Below are 26,035 nucleotides of genomic sequence, written 5' to 3' on the forward strand. Positions count from 1 at the left end.
AGCCAATCATATTACATCGTATTGGATATTGAACCATGGGTCCCCCGATTGTATCACGACTTATTTAAGTATGAATACATAATCCTTAACAGCACTTATTGGTTAGAGCAGCACAGCCAGCCAATCTTGTTAGCTCCTATTGGAGTGTGAATTTAAAAAAAATCTGTGGTGTGGCAGTGATTGATGACATATCATCTTGGAAGGGGACCATACATAATAAGTGGCAGCCAAATATATTGCATCTTATTGGATTTAGTGAAGCCAGCAGGACAGAAATGTGATTGCAGGTGAGGGTGAGTGGAGTACATCGGGGGCCTGTTATATATGTGTTTTTACAGCCTCACCATTTCAAATGAAACAGTGTAGTTCTCTACATTTAGGTAAAGATAGTGAGTAGAACCTGTCTGAGAGGAGCTAACTATTAATTTTTTCTGGAGTTTTTTTTTAAACCATCTTTTTTGGAATTATTTATTGAATTTTCTGGTTAAACGTCTTATAAAGCAGTAATGGCTTAAGGGTATTTTTGGTACCCTGGCAAACATTTAATGCTGCAATCTACAGTAGTAAATCTTTATTATCTCTAGAAGATGAGACTGGAAGTCTTTTGCATATCTACCAACATGGCATGATACCCTCCCTTTACCTCTCCATCCTGGTACAGTAGTAGCCATACAAGTAGTAGCCATATAAAAACCCACTTTCCTTGACAGCCCCTTGGCTGGTCCTTAAAGGAATAGTACACCCAAAACATGATTAGCCTTCATTTTCTACTCACCCCCATGCTGAACAACACTCTGGAGTACTTTTTTGATATCTCAAATGCATCTGGAGATCCTGGAGGCTTCTTGCTGTCTGCTGACATTCAAATAATGGAGGTCTATGGTGCCCGAGACAGAAAGGTCCATAAAAGTCCACAAAAAACGTGTCAATATTCCTCCATACTGCTCGTCCAATGTATTCCAAGTGTCCTGAGTGGGTAGCATCCAGAATTTACTTGAAACGAATTCATTTATAATGTTTTTAGAGCATAAACAGTAGTGTATAGGATTTCCTGAAAGCGCGAGTTCACGACGCTACAGAAACCGCGGCAGACCAAACCAGATGAAAGTGCGCATTCAGCTCGGCAAAGAACTTATGCTCTTCCTCAACACTGAAGTCCTCAGACATTTTTCTTTCGTTGTTTCTTTCTTTGCACAGGTAAACAGCACATTTCTTCTTCTACGCTTGCATTATCGGCAGAGCAGACGCTGAATGCGCACTTTCATCTGGTTTGGTCTGCCGGCTTCCGTAGCGTCGTGAACGCGCAGGTGCGCGCTTTCAGGAAATCCTATACACTACTGTTTAGGCTCTAAAAACATTCTAAATGACTTCGTTTCGAGTAAATTATGGACGCTACCCACTCAGGACACTTGGAATACATTGGACGAGGAGTATGGAGGAATATTGACACGTTTTTTGTGGACTTTTATGGACCTTTCTGCCTCGGTCACCATAGACCTCCATTATTTGAATGTCAGCAGACAGCAAGAAGCCTCCCAGATCTCCAGATGCATTTGAGATATCAAAAAAGTACTCCAGAGTGTTGTTCAGCATGGGGGTGAGTAGAAAATGAAGGCTAATCATGTTTTGGGTGTACTATTCCTTTAACTTGTCCCCCTTCAATTCCCTTTCCAACATCAATATTTATACTCTTTGTAGTCTTTCTGTCATGATTTGTTGACATTAAGAGGCTCTAAAGAGAAGTGTAATCTCCTGGTCAGACTCTTTAATTCAGTGAAAGGGTGCAGTCAGAGTTTAAAGATATACAAGAGGAGGTCACTCCAGTGGCTGGAAGTTGGAGGGGATTTAGCTGGGAGTTTGGTGAAAGTGGGCTCCCATTTGGCTGGCGTTTGACTGGGAAGGGTGTGTTGAAATTAGAAAACAATGGTGTCATGATTATATTAAAGGTCTGACCCCAAGATGCAGAAGACCAAACAGAGAGACCAGGGAAAAGTTTAAACAGGTTTATTTTAGGAATAATGTGATGAATCCAGTGCTGCTCTGAGCACTGCTCAACAGGGATTCTCCGGAAAAAGGTGTCCTTTAAGGAATCCAGTCTGTGAGAATTGTACCAAAGATTGTCCTGTTTGGTGATGGGCGGACTGGGTAACTCAGACTGCGGTTGTTCCTTGGTGAATAAAGAAGCTGACTGCCACTCCTTTCCTGCAGAATTTGAACGGGCTGAGTTGCTGATGAAACCTTTGCTTGGTGTGAAGCTCAAACTACCACTTGGAACCCCAGCTCAGTTAGAATCTCAGTACCTCTTGGGGAAAGTGGGTCCAAACTTGCTGTTTGGAACCCCAGCTCAGTTAGAAGTTCCGTTGAACCTTCCAGAGAGAAGGACCGGACAAATCCAGTTTGCAGGATGACTTCCCTGTATTGTCAAAAACTCTGGTGTCGAGGTAGTGGCAGTCAGCAGCTTAAGAACACTCAACAGGTAATGAGGCAATGAGCTGCAGGTGCGCAGGGAGACCCAATGAGGACGGGGCACCACCTGGTGGAGGAGGAAACACAAAAACAGACCAAACAAACTGGATTCCTGACAAATGGCAGCATTAGGACATAAGAAAGCAAGCAAACAAGCTGTAAAAGCTACCTCACTAAATGAAGCCATCTTATGCAACATTGAATCTGCAGTAGTCAGTATCGATCAAGGAAGATGCAGTAGTAACCCAGCAACAGGGTCAAGGACAACTAATGACGTGGCATTCATCACAGCCGCAAAACGGCCAGGGTCAAAACTGTGTTCCTCGATGACAGCAGAATAATGGTTTCTGGTTCAAAGACAAAATAATTCAGGCTTGCAAGAGCACAACAAGAAGTATGAGATGTTGACCTGGCCTTGGAAGTCTCAAGCTCTCATATCAATGGAGAATCACTAGAACATTGTAAACAATCAAGTTTAATAAATTGAACCCACCATTGAATTTACAGGACATTCAGGATCTGCTACTGAAATACAAGAGCCAGCTAACACAGGTCATGGTTAACATCTTTTTTGACACTTGTCTTTCTTCTTTATAAGCATAAAAAAAAAGTCTGGGGCACTTTCCAGTATCTCTAGCATCTCCACCTTTTATTAAGTACTCCTGTTGGCAAACTCAAGGGAAGTTGAAGCTGAATCAACTCCTTGTATCCTTCCAAGTAGTGAATCCAAGTACTCCTCAGTGATGTGATTATTCACAGGGAGACTTTTGTCATTTTAATATAGATAAACTATCTTAGCATCATAAGGTTCTGCTGTTGGTTAAAAAGATACAATTAGACCTTTTACATTTCTGTCTCACCAACAAAAGGCCAAATTAAAGTTTGTGTCAGTGAGACATGTTAATAACATTGACAGCGCATGGATGGATGCTTTTATTAAAGGATAAAATAAAGGAGCATCCCCTGTTTTAAATTATGTGACATTGACTTGAATAAGAGAAGAAACAGCATGGCTAAAAGGTGATGGAGGCAGTATAGTGGTCGGCCATTACCCATGGCTAATGGTCAAAGAAAAGACTGTTTTTATTTTGAATACTAATATTAATCAAGCAAAGGGAGCTTAAATCACCAAACGATGTCAGCAGAAACAGCTCTAATTGGTCGGTAATGTCCGTCTTATTTTATTTGGTTAACTGTACATCTAAAGATACAGAAAGAAGGAGCTACGAAAGGGGATTATAAAATGAGCACAACATGCCTTCAAATATGCAACCATGTGCTGGTGAAGATTCTCTGTCATCCAGGTCATAGTCATTCCAAATAAGTAAAAAAAAACAATTATCTGGACATTGTTTCCAAGTTTGAAGACATTTTGCATTTGAAATAGCGTTGAGTTTCCGCTATCATCGCAACCCCGACCCCTTTACAGGGGAACAGAAGACCTTGCCTATTCAGCCAGGCCAACAATTCCCTTTAACGAACCCACTTTCAGAGACAGAGACAGGTATGGGGCATTGCAGGTGTAACGCTTGTTAAAGGCTAATGATAAGGAACTGACTATATTGATGTAGTAAGGTGTTATCAGAAGAGGGTTCGTTGAGAAGCCCGAGGTGTAAATGATCACAGAGACAAAAATAAGGTTTAACTAGTTTTGTATTAAAGTGGGCAAAGACAAAAAAAACAAACAAACACACAAACATTAATAACAACATTAATTGTCCCCAAAGTTCAGTTAGTTTAGTTTGTTTAGTGTTCATAAGCGCAAAGTCCATACGCTACGGTAATCCAGGGTTGAGAACATAACAATAGTTTTTATCCTTATAGGAAAGAGAGTCTGTATCCTACCACACAGGTAGAGGTCTTAGCTCGCCATCGTCAGTTGAATATAAAAAAAAAGTTGTTGTGAACCAGGTTGTAGTGAGGGTGAGGTCCTTTTTCTGGCATTAAAAAAAAAACCTGACCTAGAATGGTCAAAAAAAAAAACAACAAATGGGCAATTGTTCTTAAACAATGAGATCTGCATGTATAAAATATATGTGCATTAAAATGTTGGAACACATTTATATATGCAGATAGTTTTCCCACATTTACAAATTTTACCAATATATATGCATATACACACATATACACAAACACATATATATATTTCATTTCGAAATAAATTACATGAGCAGGGAAAAATACTCAAGCAGATCTTAAGTTCTTAAGTTGCGCAACAAATTCCATAAGTACATACCGTAGCTACATTCAATTATTTACTTAATTTTCAATGAGGTAAGAAAAAAATAAACCTCATTGCTTTTCTAATGATCAAGTCAAAAGCTTGAGAAAGTGCCAAAACGAAGCAAAAGTGCGAACAAAAGGGGCGCTTCTGCTAAAATAAAATGTAAAGCACAATTCAGCTTGAATGTAAATTATAAAATAATTTATATTAAACAAGTAGAAGCGATATTTTACACGCTACAAGCGTAGTTCAACATTCATAATAACGCTGGGACACAGCGCGGCAAGGAATGAAGTGGAGGCAGCGGTACAAACAAAAGACGCAAATCGCGGGATATAAACTTAAATCTAGCCGCTGCAAACAAAATAAATGACCCGAATCGGAGTAAACAACTCACCGTTGAAGGGATGACACATTTACAAATGAAAGCAAATGACCCCTAATCCAAAGCGTCTGACCCGTTCGTCCGTTTCAATTTGCATGTTTTCTAAGCAAAAACAAGGCTTTGTTGGGCTACTGTATAAAACCTGGAACTAAACTCTATTTCTGACATTTTGAATTGAAAAACCTTCCAGGACGGGAAGCAAAACGTCCTCAAACTTGGAAACAAAGTCCAGTGGATTGTTTTTTTTTACTTTTTTGGAATGTGCAACCTTGTTTCTTAAAAACTGTCACTTTTTTTCTTTTCGTTTTTGCATGACCGATAGTAAAAATCCTCTGATATTTGCCTCTGAAGGTGTTTCATACTAATGTATCTCTTGCTCAAGTGGTTGTAAAGTAACATTTCCAGAGTCCAGTGATAAAACATCTGACATGCAGAAAATAGAGGATAAAGGATTCCGGTGTGGCACAGTAATGTGTTTGTATGCAATGAGCAGAAGTGCAGATGCTTTTATGACAATGTTTGTAAATGCTGGCATGAAATGGTCAGACTGAGGGGAGAGTTTTATGAACCCAGACAGCTGGTGAGACATGAACTCAAAAGCCTTCATAGGATCCAGAAGCATGTATTGATTTCATCACAGCAGAGCGGCGAAAGACGCCATGTTTAGAAACGGAGGGAGGGAGAAAACATCGATATATTCCACCGCCCCGTTTGTTTCATCTGCTCCATAGACTCCGTCTCTTACCAGACGTCACACTTTGATCCGATTTTCTATTAAAACCCCAGATGATCCTGTTGGACGACATCATTATCTTTGTTTTGCTGAAAGTGGAAGGGTCCCGTTTACTAGCTAACATAAAGACAGGCTCATGGGTTAGTTTAATCTGATTTGCAAACATATCAGTTTCAATTTTAGGAGCCACACACCAGCACAGCTCACCAAGCCAGAGGCATTAGGGAGTAAATGGGTGAGTAATCATGATTGCAAAGGTTAATGTTGACTTTACCTGCACAATATTTATTTGAGCTGTTTTCTCTGCCAGACTAGTAGCTCCATCAATGTTTTACATTTTGGTAATTTTTGAAATAAAACCTTATTGGTTTGCTTCCCTCTTAGTGGGAGGGACTTAACATAAATTATTCTTTTAATGTTCAGTGTTTACTTACTCTATATGGTGTTAAATATACATAGAACCAAGCAGATTATAGCTGTGTATGTATATCTTAGTCAAGACTATGAGATAAGTCGCATCTCAGGTTTTTGGAACAAAGGCTTTATTATTGGCAAATAAATTATAATTAACATAATAGGAAGTGAGATGATCTTAAGCTTTGAGCTTATTTTAATCCTGATTATCGTGTATTAAATAGAGGCCTTAGTTTGACACATTTACAGAACTGATTTAACTTAAAAAGTTCAAATATGGATGCTTACATTTTATCATAAATCTGTTTGAAATGTAATAGTTTGTAATTTAATCTAACAGAAGAATTTCATTATTATATTTCTGTAGAAAAGATGAAATTTTTTGTCTTGAGATGACATTTTCTTTTTTGAATAGCCTCTATATCAGGGGTCACCAACCTTTTTAAGGCTGAGGGCTACTTCATGGCTACTGAGACATAGGAAGGGCTACCAATACTGACCTATGAACTGGCGGGATCAGTGTTCACCTACAGTAAATCTCATCCATAAAAACTCATTTTTATTATTTTATTCTTTTATTCATTTCTAATTTTCTTTTTAATATTGTCATTTTGAAACCACTTAAATATGATGGCCCTTGAGGGCCACATGGGGTGCCCAGGTGACCCCTGCTTTATATCAATAAACTGAAATCCACATTTCATTTGTATATAAAATGTTTAGAAATCCATTTTTCTAATCTCTGTAGAAACAAAAAGAAGGTTCGCCTGCCTAGACTGAGTTGCGCGGTATACATTATAGGGCATTTCTATTGGATTAATATGAACCCAGTTCCAACCTACAGTAACTCACAGATTTGACTGCAAGTTCCCCCCTTTGGGACTCAGAGAGGTAACAGCAGAGGGTTCGATTCAACCCACCCAGATCTGCCCAGATAAGAGTCAAACTGAGATAACTTGGATAGCTGGAGGCAGGAGTTTCTATTTGGCAGCGACGAGCAATATTGGCATAGTTTCCATTCCACACTTTGCCTTCAAAGTCCATGAAATGCTTCTCCTAAAAATTTATCATTTCTTATTTTTATCTTTTAATAGAATAAAAATTGAACCTGAATCATGAAAGAAAAATGTTTTCAAGAGATTTCATTTTCATCTGATTATACTATCAGACCACAACAGAAATATTCTCTGCTTTGAACAGAACTATATACTCAAAACAATCTAAAGAGAGTGAAAAATTATTCTATATTTTTCAAACTGATATATGTTGGTACACAATTTATTTAAACCGAGATTATTATTACAGGTTTGAACAAACGTGCAGAAAGTAGGAAGAGGCTAAATCGAGATTCTACACTGCAAAAATGATCTAGAATTAAGTAAAAATTTCTTAAATTTAGTGTATTTACCCTTAATTTGAGTGGGTAAATATGATGATTTGCCAATGAAATTAGTATATTTACTCTTAAAATAAGAAAATTAGATAATATGAACTTGAAATAAGACAATACAATTGTTTTTTCTTATTTTAAATGTAAATTTCCTTGTTCCATTGGCAAAGTGTCTCACTTTCTTACTGAATTGGAGAAAAAATGCACTTATTTCAAGTAAAAATTGCTTAATTAGATTTCCATTTTTTGCAGTGTAAACAAGTCGATTTGAGTTGGTCACATGATAGAAGCTGATGTACTGGATAAAAAAGAAAAGAAAAAAAAATACTTGCCTTCTATTTACTATTTTGTTAGCAAGTGGCTGCCTTGATAGGATGTAATGTCACTAAAATCCATCAGAGACAGATTCTCTTGACCTCTTCAGATCAATCAAAACCCCTTTCAGCTGATCTGTTTTCCCTCCATCTATCTTACTCACCCACTCTGTAGCTGTATGTCTAATTTTTTTCATCCCATTGTTTCATTGTTTGAATTCAATTCAGTTTATTTCTATAGTGCCAATTCACAACTCACTCATCTCAAGGTACTTTACAGTTCACCACATCATACAGTCAAATTAATTCAAAGTTTTCTATCTAAGGAAAACCAGTTGCATTGACTCATTGACTCGAATAGAATCCCTCACACTAAGCGTGCTTGTAGCGACAGTGGAGAGGAAAAACTACATTTTAACAGGAAGAAACCTCCAGCAGACAGCCAGACAGACAAGCTCCGAGCCAACTCCCACGTCAGAGGATGAAGAGAGCACATCCAGTCAGTCTCAATCAGAGAAACAGGACTACACTGGAAAATAGGCCAATCTCCAACATCTATAAATCCAGTGTTGTGCCTGAACGCGTTCATTGAACGTAAGTTCATGAACTCGTTCATATTTAGGGTGAACGTGAACTGAACGTACTGCATTACTGCCTGATGAACGTTATTGTGAACTCGTTCATTCTGGTGTCTGTGAACGGCACGCTCTCTCAGTTCAACTTGTTCAGTAGGTTGCCAGATTTCTATAGAGCCCTCCAGGCGAAACCCCGGTTAAATCACACCATAAACAGGCCTTAATATGTAGCAGGAAAAACACCCAATCTGGCAACACCAGCTACCAGTGTCGTAGCCTACAGCCGCGTGCGTCATCAAAACAAAATGCAGCACGGAAGCCACAGCAGCATGGAGGCGTACGTGGATGCGACAAAGCAGCAGTATGATCATTTAAAACAGTATTATGACCAGGTGGTCGGTGAGGATGATGGCAACAATCTTACATTTCTCTGCAAACTTTGCCCGCCGGCTTTCAGTAAAAAAATCCGCACTTCAGTAACATCCAAAGCAAATCTGAAACGGCATATGTACTGAACTGGAATTTCAAATGGAAAAAATTATTAAAATTAAAAAAACATTTGCACCTTAAACACTACTTTCCTGTTTTTCTTTTAATAATTCCTCATAAAAAAGACCATTCAAGCAGCACATTTTTCCTGATGTTTTTGAGAATATACTGTAGGGGTGAAAGCTGCAGCTGCTACTAGTGTGAAGTGAATGGACAGCAACAAAGCGTTAAAGCAACAATGGGGAAATGCTGTCCCCTCAATGCTAATGTAAACCCTGGTTGGATAAGGATTCAAAACTGGATATGAAGATGAAATCTGACGCACAGTTTCAATGTTACAACTGATAAAATAATTGCTGTCTGTGGTTCTACAGTAGGCTATGGTGTAATTGAGCAATATATGAAAAAAAAAAACTATGAACTACACTGAAAAAAAAATAGAGGTTGACAGAACTTACATTTTCTAGGCAACGTGATGCATTTGGTTTTTTGAGTTTTCCTTACTTAAATTCACTGTGGTTGAGTTTACAAAGATTTTTGAGTTCTGCCAACTTAGGTTTTTGGAGTGTTACATAGAAATTTTGAGTTCTACCAACTTAGGTTTTTGAGTTTCACCTTTAAGTTCTGAGTTCTATCAACTTTGTTTTATGAGTTTGACATATAGATTTTGAGTTCTACAAACTCAGATTTTGTAGTGTTATCTGCAAGTTGAGTTCTATCAACTCAGTTTTTTTAGTCCTACCAATCGTCTTCACTACCAATCATTCAACACACAAAAAATTATGTTAATACAACATTTTTATTGCTTCAAGCCAAACATTGCATAGATACAGTATAAAACCATGTTCAACAACATAATCTTAACTGCACAGATCAAAGTAACATGACACTGGACCAGAATGTTCTAGATTCGTAAGAGTGATGATGAGGGAAAAAACAGTAAGACACCATTTTAGTAAGAGGAAAACACACAGGTAATTTTTTGTGAAGTAAGTGTATTAACATATATGAAAAAATAACAGTTTTACAAATTTGGACGGCCTTCAGTTTGTTTTTTTCAATTGTAGTCTCTTTAAATTGGGTGCACCCTTTTAAAAAAAATAAAATGAAATAAAATGTCTTGTTTCCCAACGGAAAAAGAAAAAGGTTTTCCCTTTTTATCTCTGAGTTTTTCTTTTTAGTCCTACCACTCCGACAGGACGATGAATGCAAAAAAAGAAAGTCCTCTTCAGTCCAAATCCTTCTCTTCAATCCAAATCCAGATGTTCACACGGTTGGCTCGCCATCTCCATTTAAGGAGAGAATCCAGAATCCAGGGTATCCAAAAAACCCAGCCTGCATAGCACAACAGGGCTTAGTTAAATCCATTCACTTCTTGTTCTTAACTGTACAGTTTATATCTCTCCAAGTATGATAAATTTCAGTGTGTAATGTAACTTTTCTAACTCATTACGAATTAACTGCTGCATTACAGGGTTAACATATAAAATGTTAATGTCACTGTTTTTCTTGTAAAGCAAATAAAATCATGAAAGCAAAAAATCCACATGTAAATAATGTAAATAACAGTAAATACCCACATCGGATTAAGAAAGTAAAATAATGTAGTCTTGTAATATTCTGTGCCTGAGTGCAACAACACTGCACTACATAAAACAATTTAGAAATTTAATAAGTTATTACACTCAACTTAATGTCTCTTTTCATTTGTACAATGAAAATAACAGGCACACTCTTTTCTCTATGCATAAACACTCACCCGCACATGCGCGGCATAAACACGCACGCGCACACGCGCATTATACACGTGCACGTGCGCTGCTTTTCCTTTCATCAGAACGTGAAAAACATGTGAACTCATGCTTCAACTCGGTGGCAATACACCACAAGGGAATGCTAACTAACGGAGCTAACCGCTAACTGTCTGTACTTTGCAGCACTCACCGGGAAAACTGGTAAGGTCCCAGGGTCGTTCCTCCGTGGTTCTCCAGATGCATAAAATCACAATGTCCGCCAATCTTCTCAAACACGAGGGAAAAAGGCTGTGCCCTTGAAGAAAGGGATAGGAAACCCCGTACCGTAGTGGGCGTGTCCATGAACATAAGCAGTGCGCATGCCCATGAGTTTACAGTTGAGGGAACTCAAAAAATCTTGTATAGGCGATTTAAAACTCCTTGTTAAACCAACTTCTGAGAATTTGAGTTGGGCAAACGTGTATTTATTTGTTAGATGTCAAATTTATATTTCTGAGTCGGATTACAATACAATTGTGTGTTAGAACAACAATTGCCATTTACTTTTTTAACAGTGTAGTTCATTTTAAAATCTGTGAACTGAACTTTGAACTAGCTCACATAGAAAGAGAACTTTCCCAACACTGTATAAATCTCTGCTGTAACTCCACATCCAACGTTGCCTTCATGTTTCAGATGCCATTTTTTGCATAACATGGTTTAAGTTTTCCTGATAATGTATATTTCTTCCATTTCAGAGCAGCTCTGAATTTCCTTAAATTGATAGAGGGCTAATAGTTATGGTTTTAAGATGAAATAATAAAATGTTATGATAAGAAATGAAAGCATTAGTGGGAATCTTAATTAACACATTTATTGCATACAGTCGATGCAGATAGATGGGACAGATGGTGTCATTCTTCTGTTCATCTTATGACACTGACTCCACTCTACCAGACTGTAGAAATTAATTATCTCTAATAATTAGACGTCTCCACCTTAGGTCTGTCAGTCAGCTTGTCAAGAACATGACATGAGCTCCAGCTCTTGCTGTTGGATTATTTCAAGTTCACCCTTGAAATCCTGTCGAAATGTTTCCGCTCCATCCAAGAAAACTCAGTCTCGTGTCACCTCTGCAGACGTTTCAGGCAGCGAGGTGGAGCAAAACGTCTGGACTCTGGCACTTGTTAAATAAGAACTCGACAAGATTGAAAAATTCACAACCTCATGATGAAACAGGCGCCAATCTGCGCAGCAGGCAGCAGCTTAGATGTGTCATTGATGCTGGTATCAAAAGAGGGAAACATGACGCGCACCACAAAGCCAGAGGCAAGGTACTGATGTAAAACTCTGACCAGAGTCAGGGGGGCAGGGGGCAAAACAGAGAGTAAAATTCACTTATCTTTACCAAAATATGAAGAAATTATGGAGGAGCTGAGGGGGGGAAATGAAAAGAAGTAAGTATGGACGCTTTTCGAAGCATCAATATGGTTGGATGAGGTCTGTCTCTATCAATAGAGTCCAGTGGAAAGTGCTTATCATGAAGCCAACAGGCAGAAAGACTGAGATCCAAAACTGGTCAATCTTTTAAATCCACAGCTATTAGTGAAGCAGTTAGCATTTACATGCAAATATTACTGTTTTCGCTCTTCTTTTCTGATGATCTGGGTTAATTTGGCTCACAGACAATAAAGAAATTATAGTATTACAGAAGAACAATAAGAAAGAATATTTGATGGTTTTCACATGGCCATAATTAAACACACAAAGGGAATACAAGCTGTCTTCTCACCTTGTGTTGTATTTAGTTAGATTCATAGAAAGTTAAGTAAAAGAAAAATAGTGTGACGGACAGGGGCGCATTTAGGAAATTTGGGGCCCTAGGCAAAGACAGACTAAGTCTATTATCTATAATTAAAGGAAGTTAAAGATGAAGACCAGACGAGGCTCAATATGAGAAAAGCAGAGAGAACAAAATGTTAGGGGTTGGAATAACAAAGCAAATAAGATGATATACAAAATATTCCAGTAGATTTCAAACTGTGGAACCATTGAAATAATTTAGGTTTAATAGTTCAGGTATCTGGCCTTCTATTCTCTGTATTACGAGGGTGAATGCACAGTGCAAGAAGAGGTCTTAAATCTTTTTCAGTAAGCGGGGGGATAAACATGCTCAAGTACAAACCAATGAAGGGTCATGCCCTGCATGAACTCCATGGTCTGGACATAATAGTTCAGGGATGTAGACATCTTCTCTGTAGATGAGGAGGAAGGACAGTAGAACTAAAGGAGGGGAATTAAGAACTTCTTCCTTATGCAGTAGATAAATATTCTTAAGTATAAGCTACTGAAATTCAGAGAAAACCAAATAGATAATTATAAAAAAAAAATATAATAATTTACAATTTTTTTATTTACATGTTAGTAAAAACTTCAACCCAATATATAACTTCAAAACTATGCATATATATATATATGTGTGTGTGTGTATATATGTGTGTGTGTATATATATATATATATGTGTGTGTATATATGTGTGTGTGTATATATATATATGTGTATGTATATATATATATGTGTGTGTATATGTATATATATATATACGACTGATGTTGTCCTCCACACTTCTATCATTGGTGCTAAAAGTACCCATATCTGCTTAATGACCCTGGAATCATTGTATTTGACTGATTACTCGCTAGAGTTACCTAAACCCCAGAGATAATCTATGCAATGATGTCCACGAGAAGAACAGAGACACCAGACCCATCAATGGAGATAACCTGAAGGCTGCTGTTAAAGCAACCTGGGTTTCTGCTTCACTTCAGCAGCTGATGACCTCGATGCAGGACAGCACTGATGCATTAGTTTATGCAAAATGACGCCTTATTTAATGAGAAGAGGACTTCTACACTATACAGACCTACCCTTTATTAGGACCACATTTACTAAAAAAAATTAAACCGCTCTGAGGTAACTTTCTAATGTCATGGTTTCTTCATCTGCTTGAAATAAATCTGTTTAAAAAAAAATCAGAGTTTTGTTTCCTTAATTAAACTTTTTGAGGATATTCTAGTTTATTGAGATGCAGCTGTGTAGTAGAGACGCCAGATGGTTGCTGTTTTTCTCGTAAAGATGAGACTGAGTGTCGAAAATATGCTGCCAGATACCTGAACAAATCAGATTAATGGAATCAACATCCTTTTATGTGAAGAGAACATCCTCCAGATTTTTTACCCACACTTTGCCAACATGTGGAGATTTCCAGGCACCTCGGATCCCAGCTGTTAAAAAACTGAATCATGTGAAGAAGAAAAAAAGCAATCCTCACACCTTTAGTTTTAATTTAGGAGCTGGAAACTAATTTTTTGACTGTAGGTACATTCTGTATGTGTTGTTTTATTAGCAGATTATCTTGTAAAGTCATGTGTTGCCTGCTCTGCATGAAATGTCCTCTAACCTGCAGATCCAACCTGTGGTATCAGAAATTTTTATCTGCTATAGGATAAAGTTATTTAGAGCACAGAGGCCCTATGCATCAAGCTTTTTGCTAAATGATTACAATTATCATGCAACAATTATGCTTTACATCCTCATTAATGATCTGCATGTTAACCAGATTCTTCTAATCTCTGCCTATTTTTAAATATATATATATGTGAATTCTCAAAACAAAGGGGAATCTTTTCACTGCCATTTTTGTTTGCAAGTTTAATTTTTTAAATATATTGTTTTGATGACTAATTCCAGGCTACATCTGTTATGCACATGTACATGTTATGTATGTAAACTTCAACGCTCACACACTTAAAGAGGTGGATTTACTTAGAGATTTGCACGGCGAATGCATAACTTTAATTTTACATGAACAGCTTCATGGGAATCATTTCCTGACCAGCTGTCTTTTGATGCTATAACAGAAGAGTTTGTTGAAATCTTTTCAGTTTTAACCCTGTCACCTTTAGAGGAGCAGGTCACCCTTCAGCAGAATGAAGAGTGAAATAAGTCATAAGAGCTACAGCAGCATTTTCTGTTTTCTGCACCACAGTGTGTTTCTTTGTTTCCTTGAAGGTCAGAAATGTCCAGACTGTCTGCTGCCGGCTGACAGCTGAACTTGATGTTAGAAAGCAACCATTTATTTCTCCTCTGTGAGCAAAACGGCATTACTTGGCTGTTTTGTTGCATTGCAAAATGTACCTTTAACAGGAACATTTTGGGTATTTTATTTTTTGTCCATTTGTCCGAAATCTAAAAATAAAAAACACATGAAGAGTTTGCACACAACTGTCTTCATTTAGATCAACACGAAGGATGATATTTACAGATACAAACTCTCCAGCTTGTACTGGTGGGAAAAGTGTGTGATTATGCGGAATAGCACTGTGTCCACTGCTGAGTAAGGTGGAGGTTCTATGGTGATGTGGGTCTTTTACTACTTATATTCTGTATCATCATATTTTAAATAGAAATCTGTCCTTGGCAGGTACCTTAATTGTCTCTGAGTCTTTAAGTCGGTCATTGAATACATGAACTAATGCCACTAAAAGGATCACATTACTAGTAATGTAAATCTGTAAAGCTGATGGAAATAGAGGATCTGTGCAGTTATCCATAATTAAATAATATTTAGTTTATTCCCAAAAAATAACAATCCACTGGACTTCCTATCCAGGAAGCTTTTATATTCAAAATGTCAGAAATAGCATTGAGTTTGAGGTTTTATAGAGTGGACCAAAAACAAAGCCTTGTTTTAGCTTAGAAAACATGCAAATTGAACCGGAGGAACAGGAGCGCTCCTTAAGAATAGGAAGTCGTATGGGTTCTCTGTTATACGGAGCCCCTCTGATGACATGGTCAAAAAAAATTTTTTATTGTGGCCACGAAGTAGTATTTCGTGCGCACGTTATACTTATTGCATGGTCACGAAGTAGTATTTCGTGCGCACGTTATACTTATTGCGTGGCCACGAAGTAGTATTTCGTGCGCACGTTATACTTATTGCGTGGCCACGAAGTAGTATTTCTTGCGCACGTTATACTTATTGCGTGGCCACGAAGTAGTATTTCGTGCGCACGTTAAACTTATTGCATGGTCACGAAGTAGTATTTCATGCGCACGTTATACTTATTGCGTGGCCACGAAGTAGTATTTCGTGCGCACGTTATACTTATTGCGTGGCCACGAAGTAGTATTTCGTGCGCACGTTATACTTATTGCATGGTCACGAAGTAGTATTTCATGCGCACGTTATACTTATTGCGTGGCCACGAAGTAGTATTTCGTGTGCACGTTAAACTTATTGCGTGGCCCACGAAGTAGTATTTCGTGCGCACGTTATACTTATTGCGTGGCCACGAAGTAGTATTTCGTGCGCACGTTATACTTATTGCGTGGCCACGAAGTAGTATTTCGTGCGCACGTTATACTTATTGCGTGGCCACGAAGTAGTATTTCGTGCGCACGTTATACTTATTGCATGGTCACGAAGTAGTATTTCATGCGCACGTTATACTTATTGCGTGGCCACGAAGTAGTATTTCGTGCGCACGTTATACTTATTGCATGGTCACGAAGTAGTATTTCATGCGCACGTTATACTTATTGCGTGGCCACGAAGTAGTATTTCGTGCGCACGTTAAACTTATTGCGTGGCCACGAAGTAGTATTTCGTGCGCACGTTATACTTATTGCGTGGCCACGAAGTAGTATTTCGTGCGCACGTTATACTTATTGCGTGGCCACGAAGTAGTATTTCGTGCGCACGTTATACTTATTGCGTGGCCACAAAGTAGTATTTCGTGCGCACGTTAAAGTTATTGTGTGGCCCACGAAGTAGTATTTCGTGCGCACGTTATACTTATTGCGTGGCCACGAAGTAGTATTTCGTGCGCACGTTATACTTATTGCGTGGCCACGAAGTAGTATTTCGTGCGCACGTTATACTTATTGCGTGGCCACGAAGTAGTATTTCGTGCGCACGTTATACTTATTGCATGGTCACGAAGTAGTATTTCATGCGCACGTTATACTTATTGCGTGGCCACGAAGTAGTATTTCGTGTGCACGTTAAACTTATTGCGTGGCCACGAAGTAGTATTTCGTGCGCACGTTATACTTATTGCGTGGCCACGAAGTAGTATTTCGTGCGCACGTTATACTTATTGCGTGGCCACGAAGTAGTATTTCGTGCGCACGTTATACTTATTGCATGGTCACGAAGTAGTATTTCATGCGCACGTTATACTTATTGCGTGGCCACGAAGTAGTATTTCGTGCGCACGTTAAAGTTATTGTGTGGCCCACGAAGTAGTATTTCGTGCGCACGTTATACTTATTGCGTGGCCATGAAGTAGTATTTCGTGCGCACGTTATACTTATTGCGTGGCCACGAAGTAGTATTTCGTGCGCACGTTATACTTATTGCGTGGCCACGAAGTAGTATTTCGTGCGCACGTTATACTTATTGTGTGGCCACGAAGTAGTATTTTGTGCGCACGTTATACTTATTGCGTGGCCACGAAGTAGTATTTCGTGCGCACGTTATACTTATTGTGTGGCCACGAAGTAGTATTTTGTGCGCACGTTATACTTATTGCGTGGCCACGAAGTAGTATTTCGTGCGCACGTTATACTTATTGCGTGGCCACGAAGTAGTATTTCGTGCGCACGTTAAACTTATTGCGTGGCCACGAAGTAGTATTTTGTGCGCACGTTATACTTATTGCGTGGCCACGAAGTAGTATTTCGTGCGCACGTTATACTTATTGTGTGGCCACGAAGTAGTATTTTGTGCGCACGTTAAAGTTATTGTGTGGCCACGAAGTAGTATTTCGTGCGCACATTATACTTATTGTGTGGCCACGAAGTAGTATTCTGTGCGCACTTTAAAGTTATTGTGTGGCCACGAAGTAGTATTTCGTGCGCACGTTAAACTTATTGCGTGGCCACGAAGTAGTATTTCGTGCGCACGTTATACTTATTGTGTGGCCACGAAGTAGTATTTTGTGCGCACGTTAAAGTTATTGTGTGGCCACGAAGTAGTATTTCGTGCGCACGTTAAACTTATTGCGTGGCCACGAAGTAGTATTTCGTGCACACGTTATACTTATTGTGTGGCCACGAAGTAGTATTTCGTGCGCACGTTAAACTTATTGCGTGGCCACGAAGTAGTATTTTGTGCGCACGTTATACTTATTGCGTGGCCACGAAGTAGTATTTCGTGCGCACTACTACTTCGTGGCCACAAATAACATTTTTTTTTGACCATGTCATCAGAGGAGCTCCGTACTGTTAGCCTGCAATACCAGATACTGGACTTTTCCCCTTAAAGGGGGGTCGTTAGGCATAGAACCATAGTTCTTCTGGTTCAATTTGCATGTTTTTAAAACAAGGCTTTGTTTTTGGTCCACACTATACAGCTTCGAACTCATTGCTAAGTATGAAATTTTGAATTGAAAAAGATTCCTGGATGGAAAGTCGAAAGTCTTCAAACTTGGAAACAAAGTCCAGTGAATTGTAAACTTTTTTGGAATGACTATGACCTGGATGACTGAGAATCTTCACCAGAAAATTTTGTTTAAAAAAAATAGAACTACTCAAGTTAAACTGAGAACTACCACAGATCCCTCTGTTGGGTTTGATCCAACTTTGTGAAAAGTTTGACTGAGCGCTGTAAAGTTTATAAAAGGTTTTCTTCAAATTAATGCAACAAGAAGGGCATCTATGATCTAATAAATGCATATGTGGATAAAATAAATTCCTCAACACAGGTTTTGTTTAAGATTTGATTTATAGTAATGGTAGGATATTTCAAAAAGTTTAATCATTCTTGTTTTGTTTTTTTCTGTCTCTATATTTCATCATCTCCTCACCCTTTTCTCCATCCCAGCCAAACCCAAGAACTCGGCCAGAGCCGTGACGGTCCGGGCTGGCAGTAAATCGGTGGTGGTGGCGGAGTGTGTGGCAGCAGAAGGGAAACCGGCAGCTTCCATCAAGTGGCTGGCGTCAGTCGGCGGCAACCACTCGACGACCACCACAAACGGGCCGGACGGCACGGTGACCATCCGCAGCGAGTACAGGCTGGTCCCAACAGCAGCAGATAACGGCAGAGAGGTGACCTGCCTAGTGGACCAGAGGACGCAGGACCGGCCGTGGGCTGAAATGCTGAAGCTTTCAGTGGAGTGTAAGTAAAAGAGAACCCAGAACCATTACAGAGGAACAACACTTCACACTACTGTTAGGGTTGTTAAGTTTCCCCAACTTTAACCTATAAAAATGAAACAAAGACAGTGTAAGATTTTTCCTGAAATGCTTTGCAAAGGGGAGACAGTGTTCAACCATCAATCTCTGCATCTCCGCCTGGCTCAACACTTGCCAGGCTTTTTATTGAGCAGTCAACACATTACAACAGCAGGTGTAATGGCCTTCTTACACTATTTCCAATGATGAGAGTAACATATAGAACATATAAATGATTAAAAGCAATATAAAACATATAAATGAATAAAATGATAAAAACAACAGAAATCATAATAACTCCAACAACTACAGAACCAGAACTGACCGGGTCAAAGTTGGATCAGTCTGCCTGCATCAGGCACATGCATGCCAGCTGGAAATACAGTCAAATTATTAAAGCTGCAGTCTGTAACATTGAGAAGAGAGCAGACTTCGATTGAAAATTTGAAGAAAAACAGGTTTCATGCCACTCCCCCAACGTCTGCTTCACTCATGCCCCACCTCCAAGCTCCACCCCTCTCACAGCATCTGCGCGGCTACCGCATGCGACCAGAAGCGTCCAAGCTGCGTACGCGGCAGCTCTTCCATTGACATCTTCTTTTTTGAAGTCTTTGCCGTGTAAGCAGTTGTCGGCAGGGGCAGTAAGGGCAGTTTCTCTTTCGCTGGTGGCTGTCGCTCCGCCATGACTTCCACGCGCGTCCTCCTGACTGCGGCAGCCGGGCGGCAGCGGCAGGTTAAGTGGTGAGAGGGGGGGGGCGGGATTCAGCGTGTGTGAGCTGTGATTGACACTCCATCAGACGCTCCTCTGGCTGTGATTGGTCGTTTTGTCTCGTCCCAAAATATTCTTTCCAGATTGCAATACAGGCAGTAGGCGGGACCAATTGAAGCAGTTTTTTTCACAGGTTACATATCACATGTACTGCTGTCTGGGCATAGGGACAGTTTAAGCCAATATGACAAAAAAGTGATTTTTAAAAACTTACAGACTTCAGCTTTAAGTTGGTAAAACCAGAACTTGGTGCACAAGTCAACATTTTAGCAGTTTTTTTTTTATATCCAAATAATAAAACTAATGAACACGGGGTAAATTATAAACATATACACATGACTGCTAACAAAGACAATTTGGTAAATGCCCCTTTTTAAATTTCAGCTCACAAAAGGCTTTTTTTCAGATATCCCCTGCATCTTATATGATTCCAGTTGAACATTTGACCTCAAATATTTGTGAAATGTTGTTTCAGTTTGTTTGTAATCCTGGGTCATTCATCCCAGAACCCATTTTTTGTATTCCTCTTGTCTCTTATTATGCATCAACTTTTTCGAAGAATCAGAACAACAATCGGCAAAATAACCCCTCAGCACAATGCCTCCATCACTGTGCCTGACAGCTAGAGTTCCAAGGCTCTAAAGACGAAATAAAGCTATTTTCATTTAAGCAAAACAACTCCATCTTTGTCTCATCTATCTGAAAATGTTTTCTTAGAGGACATCTAGGGTGTAAATCTGGGTCGCTGCAGATTTTAATTCAGGATGAAGGAATCCATTGTGGTGCTGGGGATTATTAATTGTTTAATTTAACAGATTAAATAAATACTAATGTCAACCTTAAATCATGAAGCCAGAGGCCCCATACCTTTATAAACACCGTTTTCAGTGTGTGTGTCTGTCCAGTCTAGCCAATATAGCTCTGGGAATTGATGTCCCACAGCTAGCTGATAGCCCAACAGCTTTGCTTTCACAGGCAGACCAGAATGACTGAATCATGACTTGATATTTGTATTTTAACATTTATTTAACATTTATTAAAAGTATTTGGGGCCTCCAAATAATATCGTATACAACGGGCACAGAAAGGGTGGGGAGAAAGTGAGGAGGGACAAGAACTGATTTATAAACATCTTTAAGAAGTTGTCTGTGCAAAACAATTAAAAAAAAAATGGTAGAATTGCTAAGAGAATAATTCAAATTGCATAGAGTCATCTTCTTAGCCTCGTGAGACCATCCTGATCTCGCGAGCTTTCAAGATTTCACTTGCTAATCAGCCTGGAGACTCTCCGTTAAAGAAAATTTGGAGCCGTTCACCAAACGAACGTCCAATCAGCGTTGGCTTTGAGGCGGGTTGAGGTGTGACGCAACGAGAAGCGCGACAGTTCAGTCTAAAGAACATGGCAGCTTCAGCCGATGAAACTAGCGTTAGCGTGGCTATCGAGCAAGTTTTATCGGAATTACAGAGTATTTCTTCACTGAAAGAAGAGCAAAACACTGCTCTGGAGGCTTTTCTCAGAGGAAAAAATGTTTTTGCTCTTCTCCCGACTGGTTTCGGCAAGAGTTTGATCTATCAATTGGCTCCTCTTTGTCGTCCCTCTGTTAGTACGGCATATGCTTCTTTGATCTGATTGGTTTATTTGGCCCGTCTATCACCAACATAGGCCAATCAGCTAACCAGTATTTTCGCCCCTTCCCAAAATGACTTCAACGGAAGGTTTCCAGATGGATATGCGCAGCAAATCCATCTGGCAGAGTCAGGTTATCATCTTCTGTCCTTCGGTTGCAAAGACTGAACTGATTTTATTTGATAATAAATGAAAAAAACATTTACAGATTAGGAGACACTTATGTTTGATATTGAAACTGCCTATTAGGGCATTGGCAGTAACAGTTATAAGGGGTAAGAGTAGTATGATGGATTATAGAAAACATGAGCTAGACACTGAAATCATAAAGCAGCCCTTCCTACAAAAGAAGACATGGCTGCTAAAAAGAGGTTAGAGCAGAATGTCCCAAAGCTCAGATAGATGCTTATAGTCGGAGGAATCCTGCTGCCACCTTTCTGTGTTAGTTTGCTGAAGGTTGAAGGGCTTCCTGCTGCCATGGGAAGCAGATCAGTTTTGTAGGTCAGCAGCGCACACATCTCACTGCCGTCCTGTTCTCATTCTGATTCATTTTCTCATACCAATTGCTCTGCCTGGATTCCTCCCATGATTTCTTCACGTCGGCGATTTTTCAATTCCGTGTTATGAGATTGCAGCTGCATGGCGCTCCTCAGCTTTCCGAGGCTCGATTTACTGTAACGGTGTGATGCAACATGCAGACTTCAGTTACATAATCGCATGTCTTAGTTATTATTTCTCTCATTCGGCCGCCACCAAAAATATCCACACCTTCCTGCCCTTACGGCAGCTTCGTTTTTTCAAATGACATGATCCAATAGTGCAGCGTAAAAGTGTCTGCATTCCCTGCACTTCTCCAAATGTTGTCAGGTTGCACAACAAACCGCAAAGTGTTTATATCTCTTAAAACAAAGCACTGGATGATTTGAAAGAAAAGGACACTTAACTCTGGAAAGTCTGGCATGTCATACTGATCCACCTCCTTTGAGGAGATGTTTTTATTTAAAGTATACAGTTTTTTTTTTTTTTGGTTTAACAACATTGTTGATGTGTGCCTCATCTAACCAGATTACCTTCTTGCTATTTTTGTCTTTCTTTCAGTAATCTTTCTTTTTGCTACTTTTCCATAAAGTTAGATTTATGTAACCTCACCTCAGCAGTGGGTCTCTGCAGCTCACCCAGCGTTACGATATGCCAGTTTGTTACTTTCCAGATCACTGTTCTCCCGTAGTCAAAATATTTCAGGTAGATTACCTGATTGTTGCTGCCTCCATCTGTCTCCTACGGTGGCCCTGAAGTGCAAACTGCAACTACAAATCTAAAAGCGCAACTACATTAAGGAAAACAAAACTACATAAAGCAAAGCGCAACTACATTAAGGCAAACACAGTTACATTAACCTACCGGAAAAGGTAGGTACCAGTGGGAAACATGAGACATCGCTGATTGGACGACGGCGCCGTTTGACCCTTGAACCGGAAGTCATTCTGCCTGCTGCGGCTTTTGAAAACATGGATATTGTCGGCGCCCCAAACATAGCTGCCGTTATCCAGGAATATTTTGAATCAGGAAATACGTACGAGGTGATACTGGATATGCTCAAGACTAATCACGAAATTTCAGTTAGTTTGTGTACACTGAAGACGCACTTAAAAGAAGCTGGACCGTTCAGACGACGCAACTTCCGGTTCAAGGGTCAAACAGCTCCGTCGTCCAATCAGCGATGTCTCATGTTTCCCACTGGTACCTACCTTTTCCGGTAGGTTAATGTAGTTTTGTTTTTCTTAATGTAGTTGCGATTTACTTAATGTAGTTGAGCTTTTAGATTTGTAGTTGCAGTTTGCACTTCAGGGCCACCGTAGTCTTCATAGGTTTACGTGCTAAAAATCTTTTTTTTTTTTTTATTATGGTTTGAAGAGAAGCTTAAAAAACTTTCCTCAGCTCTGTGTTCCTGAAGGCTGAAAAATGCTTGACCTGTATATCTTCTGTTTTGATGGAAATCCAATCATATAAAGAAGTAGTGATTACATCCTATTTAAATGCACGGTGGTGGTTGGATGATTCTCTGTAACTGTGCCAGGGTTCTGTAGGTCTGACTGAGGTAGATCCCTGGTCTATGTGGGTTCAACCTATGCAGCATTTTGAAGGGAACGTCCTGATCAAGACAGGAAGAGGCATAGTGAGAAAATATAACATATTCGCCTCGGACAAAATACAAAGCGCTGTAAAAATCTCTAATAACACCTATACAGGTTTGTCCAAAATCATCCAGTGTGCATACAACACACAATCAATAAAAAATTCAATTAACACTATTCTCTACCTATGGAGGTTGCTACAGAAAATGTTGCTATAGATTGCAGTGAAACTGCAATCCTCATTGAGCTCATAGATCATAATTCGGGGGGGTGTTTGCAGCTGTTGGTAAGAAGAGAAAGCTTCCAAGCAGAGTCAGACGCAAGTGGACAGCTGCATGATTATAGAGAATAGTAACACAAAGATGGACGCAAGTTCTGACTTCTCTAACTCAATTAAATTCAAATCAGTTTATTTATATATTGTCAATTCAGTTTGGTTGAACTTTACAGTTTAACCAGATCATCCAGTCAAATTGGTTCAAAGTTTTCATCGACTCATTGACTCGAAGGCAATGCCTCACACTGAGCATGCTTGTAGCGACAGTGGAGAGGAAAAACTCCCTTTTAACAGGAAGAAACCTCCAGCAGAACCAGTGAGCGGCCATCTGCTGAGGCCGACTGGGGTTCAAGGAGACAGAAGCAGACATAGAAAAAGAAGCATAGATACAAAAGGCAACTTTCAACCAGCTCCACAGGCGGCCCTATCTAGGAAACAAACAGCCAGGCAGATGAGTTCCGATCTAGTCCCCACGTCAGAGGACTCCTCAACACAGCCCTTCCACTGGATTTTAATTTGGGGTGTCGGGGGCTGAATTCAATTGCTTTTTTCAGATGTTTTAATTGCACACCACTGTATTGTTGTAACTGAAACATTTTAAAAGATAAGAAAATCTTTTTAATACTAATAATGATCACTTTCACCTGCAGACCCTCCAACCGTCACCATTGAGGGTTATGACAACAACTGGTACGTCGGTCGCTCTGACGCTGTGCTGTTCTGCCAGGCCAAAGCCAACCCTGAACCCACCACCATCACCTGGACCACGTAAGGAACACAATCTGCACCCCACAGCTGCCTTCTTTAAACTAAAACCTTAATTTTTATGTTATTGTAACGAAGATCAAGCTAAAAATTCAGGAGACGGATGATGCCTCTCCTATTAATCCCTTTTCCTCCATCTTTTTCTTGTTCTTTCTAGGGCTTCTGGTTCCTTGCCAGAGACGGTGGTGGTGGAGGACAACAAGCTGATGGTGAGGAAGGTGGATGACGCCGTCAACACCACCTTCACCTGCGAAGTGAAGAACAAACATGGCGCCAGCAGACAAACCCTCACCACTTTCGTCATCGGTGAGTCAGAATGAAACACACACATAGAGGCCATCAAGTCCACGCAGTTTGTTTGGCATACATTATTGGTGATAGATGAATGCACAACTAGTCCACAACCCTCTGCAACCACATACACACACCTGCACACGTGCATGCAACTGGAAGCGGTCACGTGCTGGGATCAGAGCTGATCTGACAGCTGTGGGGCTGCAGATCTCACAGTGTTCTGGTCCACTGTCAGCGGGGTCTGCCGGAAGCTTTTGATGGGTTATTTCCCCACAGCAGGGCCAAATTGCACGATAAGGGCCCATGTTTATAACTTCAAAACCAAACCAATATGATAAAGTTAAAAGTTTATACAGAATTACTGGGAGCGGGACTCTGCAGCCCTGCTGGAGGGGAATGAAACGTGAAGCGTTAATGGATGAGGCCCTTATCGGACTGCCTTGGCTCTGCCGCGGTGTTGGGTTTGTTTCAGGATTTCAACATTTTTCCAAAGGGTTCAGGTTGGTGTGAGCCAGTTTGCAGAGGTTTGCTTCTCTTTCCTTTTTTTTCACCCCTCCCTCCTTCTCTGCAGCAACAAATACCTACACTAACACTCTCCTAATGTTTCTCATCTCTTCCTTGCTTCTCTGTTAAATGATTTGCCTGAAAGCCGGGTTGATTTGTCTCCTGGGTTTGGCTGTTTGTATGTCGATCGGTACAACTTTCTTTTTACAAACTGATCTAAAACATAAAACTGCAGACACAAATCCACCAACTGATGTTTTCAATGCATGTCAGAGACAAAGGCAACAAAATCTGTTTTGCTTTTAGCTTCAATGTGTTTCTAGGGTTGCTTTTAACACCAGCTCCTTGATTGATGAAAATCCTTTTTTTTTGTTAGAGGAATTAGATGGATCATCACTATATTGAGCTTTACAACAAGAAACGATTAAAAGAAACATATTCTCTTTAGCAAAATGACAGCAAGAAGGCTACATTTAGAAAATCCGTGGGAAATCTGAGCCGCAGATTTGAATTGTTCTGCAGGAAACAATGATCCTTTCAGCAAGGCGGTGTGCTGGATGTGTGGGAGGTTTGGAAAGTGGCTTAGTCGCTCCTGTTCTTGCTGGAAGCGCAGCATTGTGTCCAACTCAGAGTATCAAGGAGTCAATGCTTTCCTCTTCGAGCACAAAGAACACCGAGCTCTCCGAAATCCCTTCCAGACAC

At 39.8% G+C, this 26,035-nt stretch overlaps 1 protein-coding gene across 4 annotated transcripts in view; it reads left to right on the forward strand.

The window, feature by feature from the left end:
* pvrl2l (PVR cell adhesion molecule related 2 like) overlaps positions 1-26,035 on the forward strand; it is a 603,137-nt gene that overhangs the window by 277,368 nt on the left and 299,734 nt on the right. For all 4 annotated transcript variants that reach the window (XM_038302856.1, XM_038302858.1, XM_038302857.1 and 1 more), the window contains exons 4-6: positions 18,613-18,906; positions 24,421-24,538; positions 24,693-24,841. In XM_038302856.1, coding sequence (XP_038158784.1) covers positions 18,613-18,906; positions 24,421-24,538; positions 24,693-24,841 — 561 coding nt within the window. The remainder of the gene's footprint in view (positions 1-18,612; positions 18,907-24,420; positions 24,539-24,692; positions 24,842-26,035) is intronic.

The sequence above is a fragment of the Cyprinodon tularosa genome, unplaced genomic scaffold, assembly GCF_016077235.1.
Source record: "Cyprinodon tularosa strain WSP-4 unplaced genomic scaffold, ASM1607723v1 ctg5, whole genome shotgun sequence".
Lineage (NCBI taxonomy): Eukaryota > Metazoa > Chordata > Actinopteri > Cyprinodontiformes > Cyprinodontidae > Cyprinodon > Cyprinodon tularosa.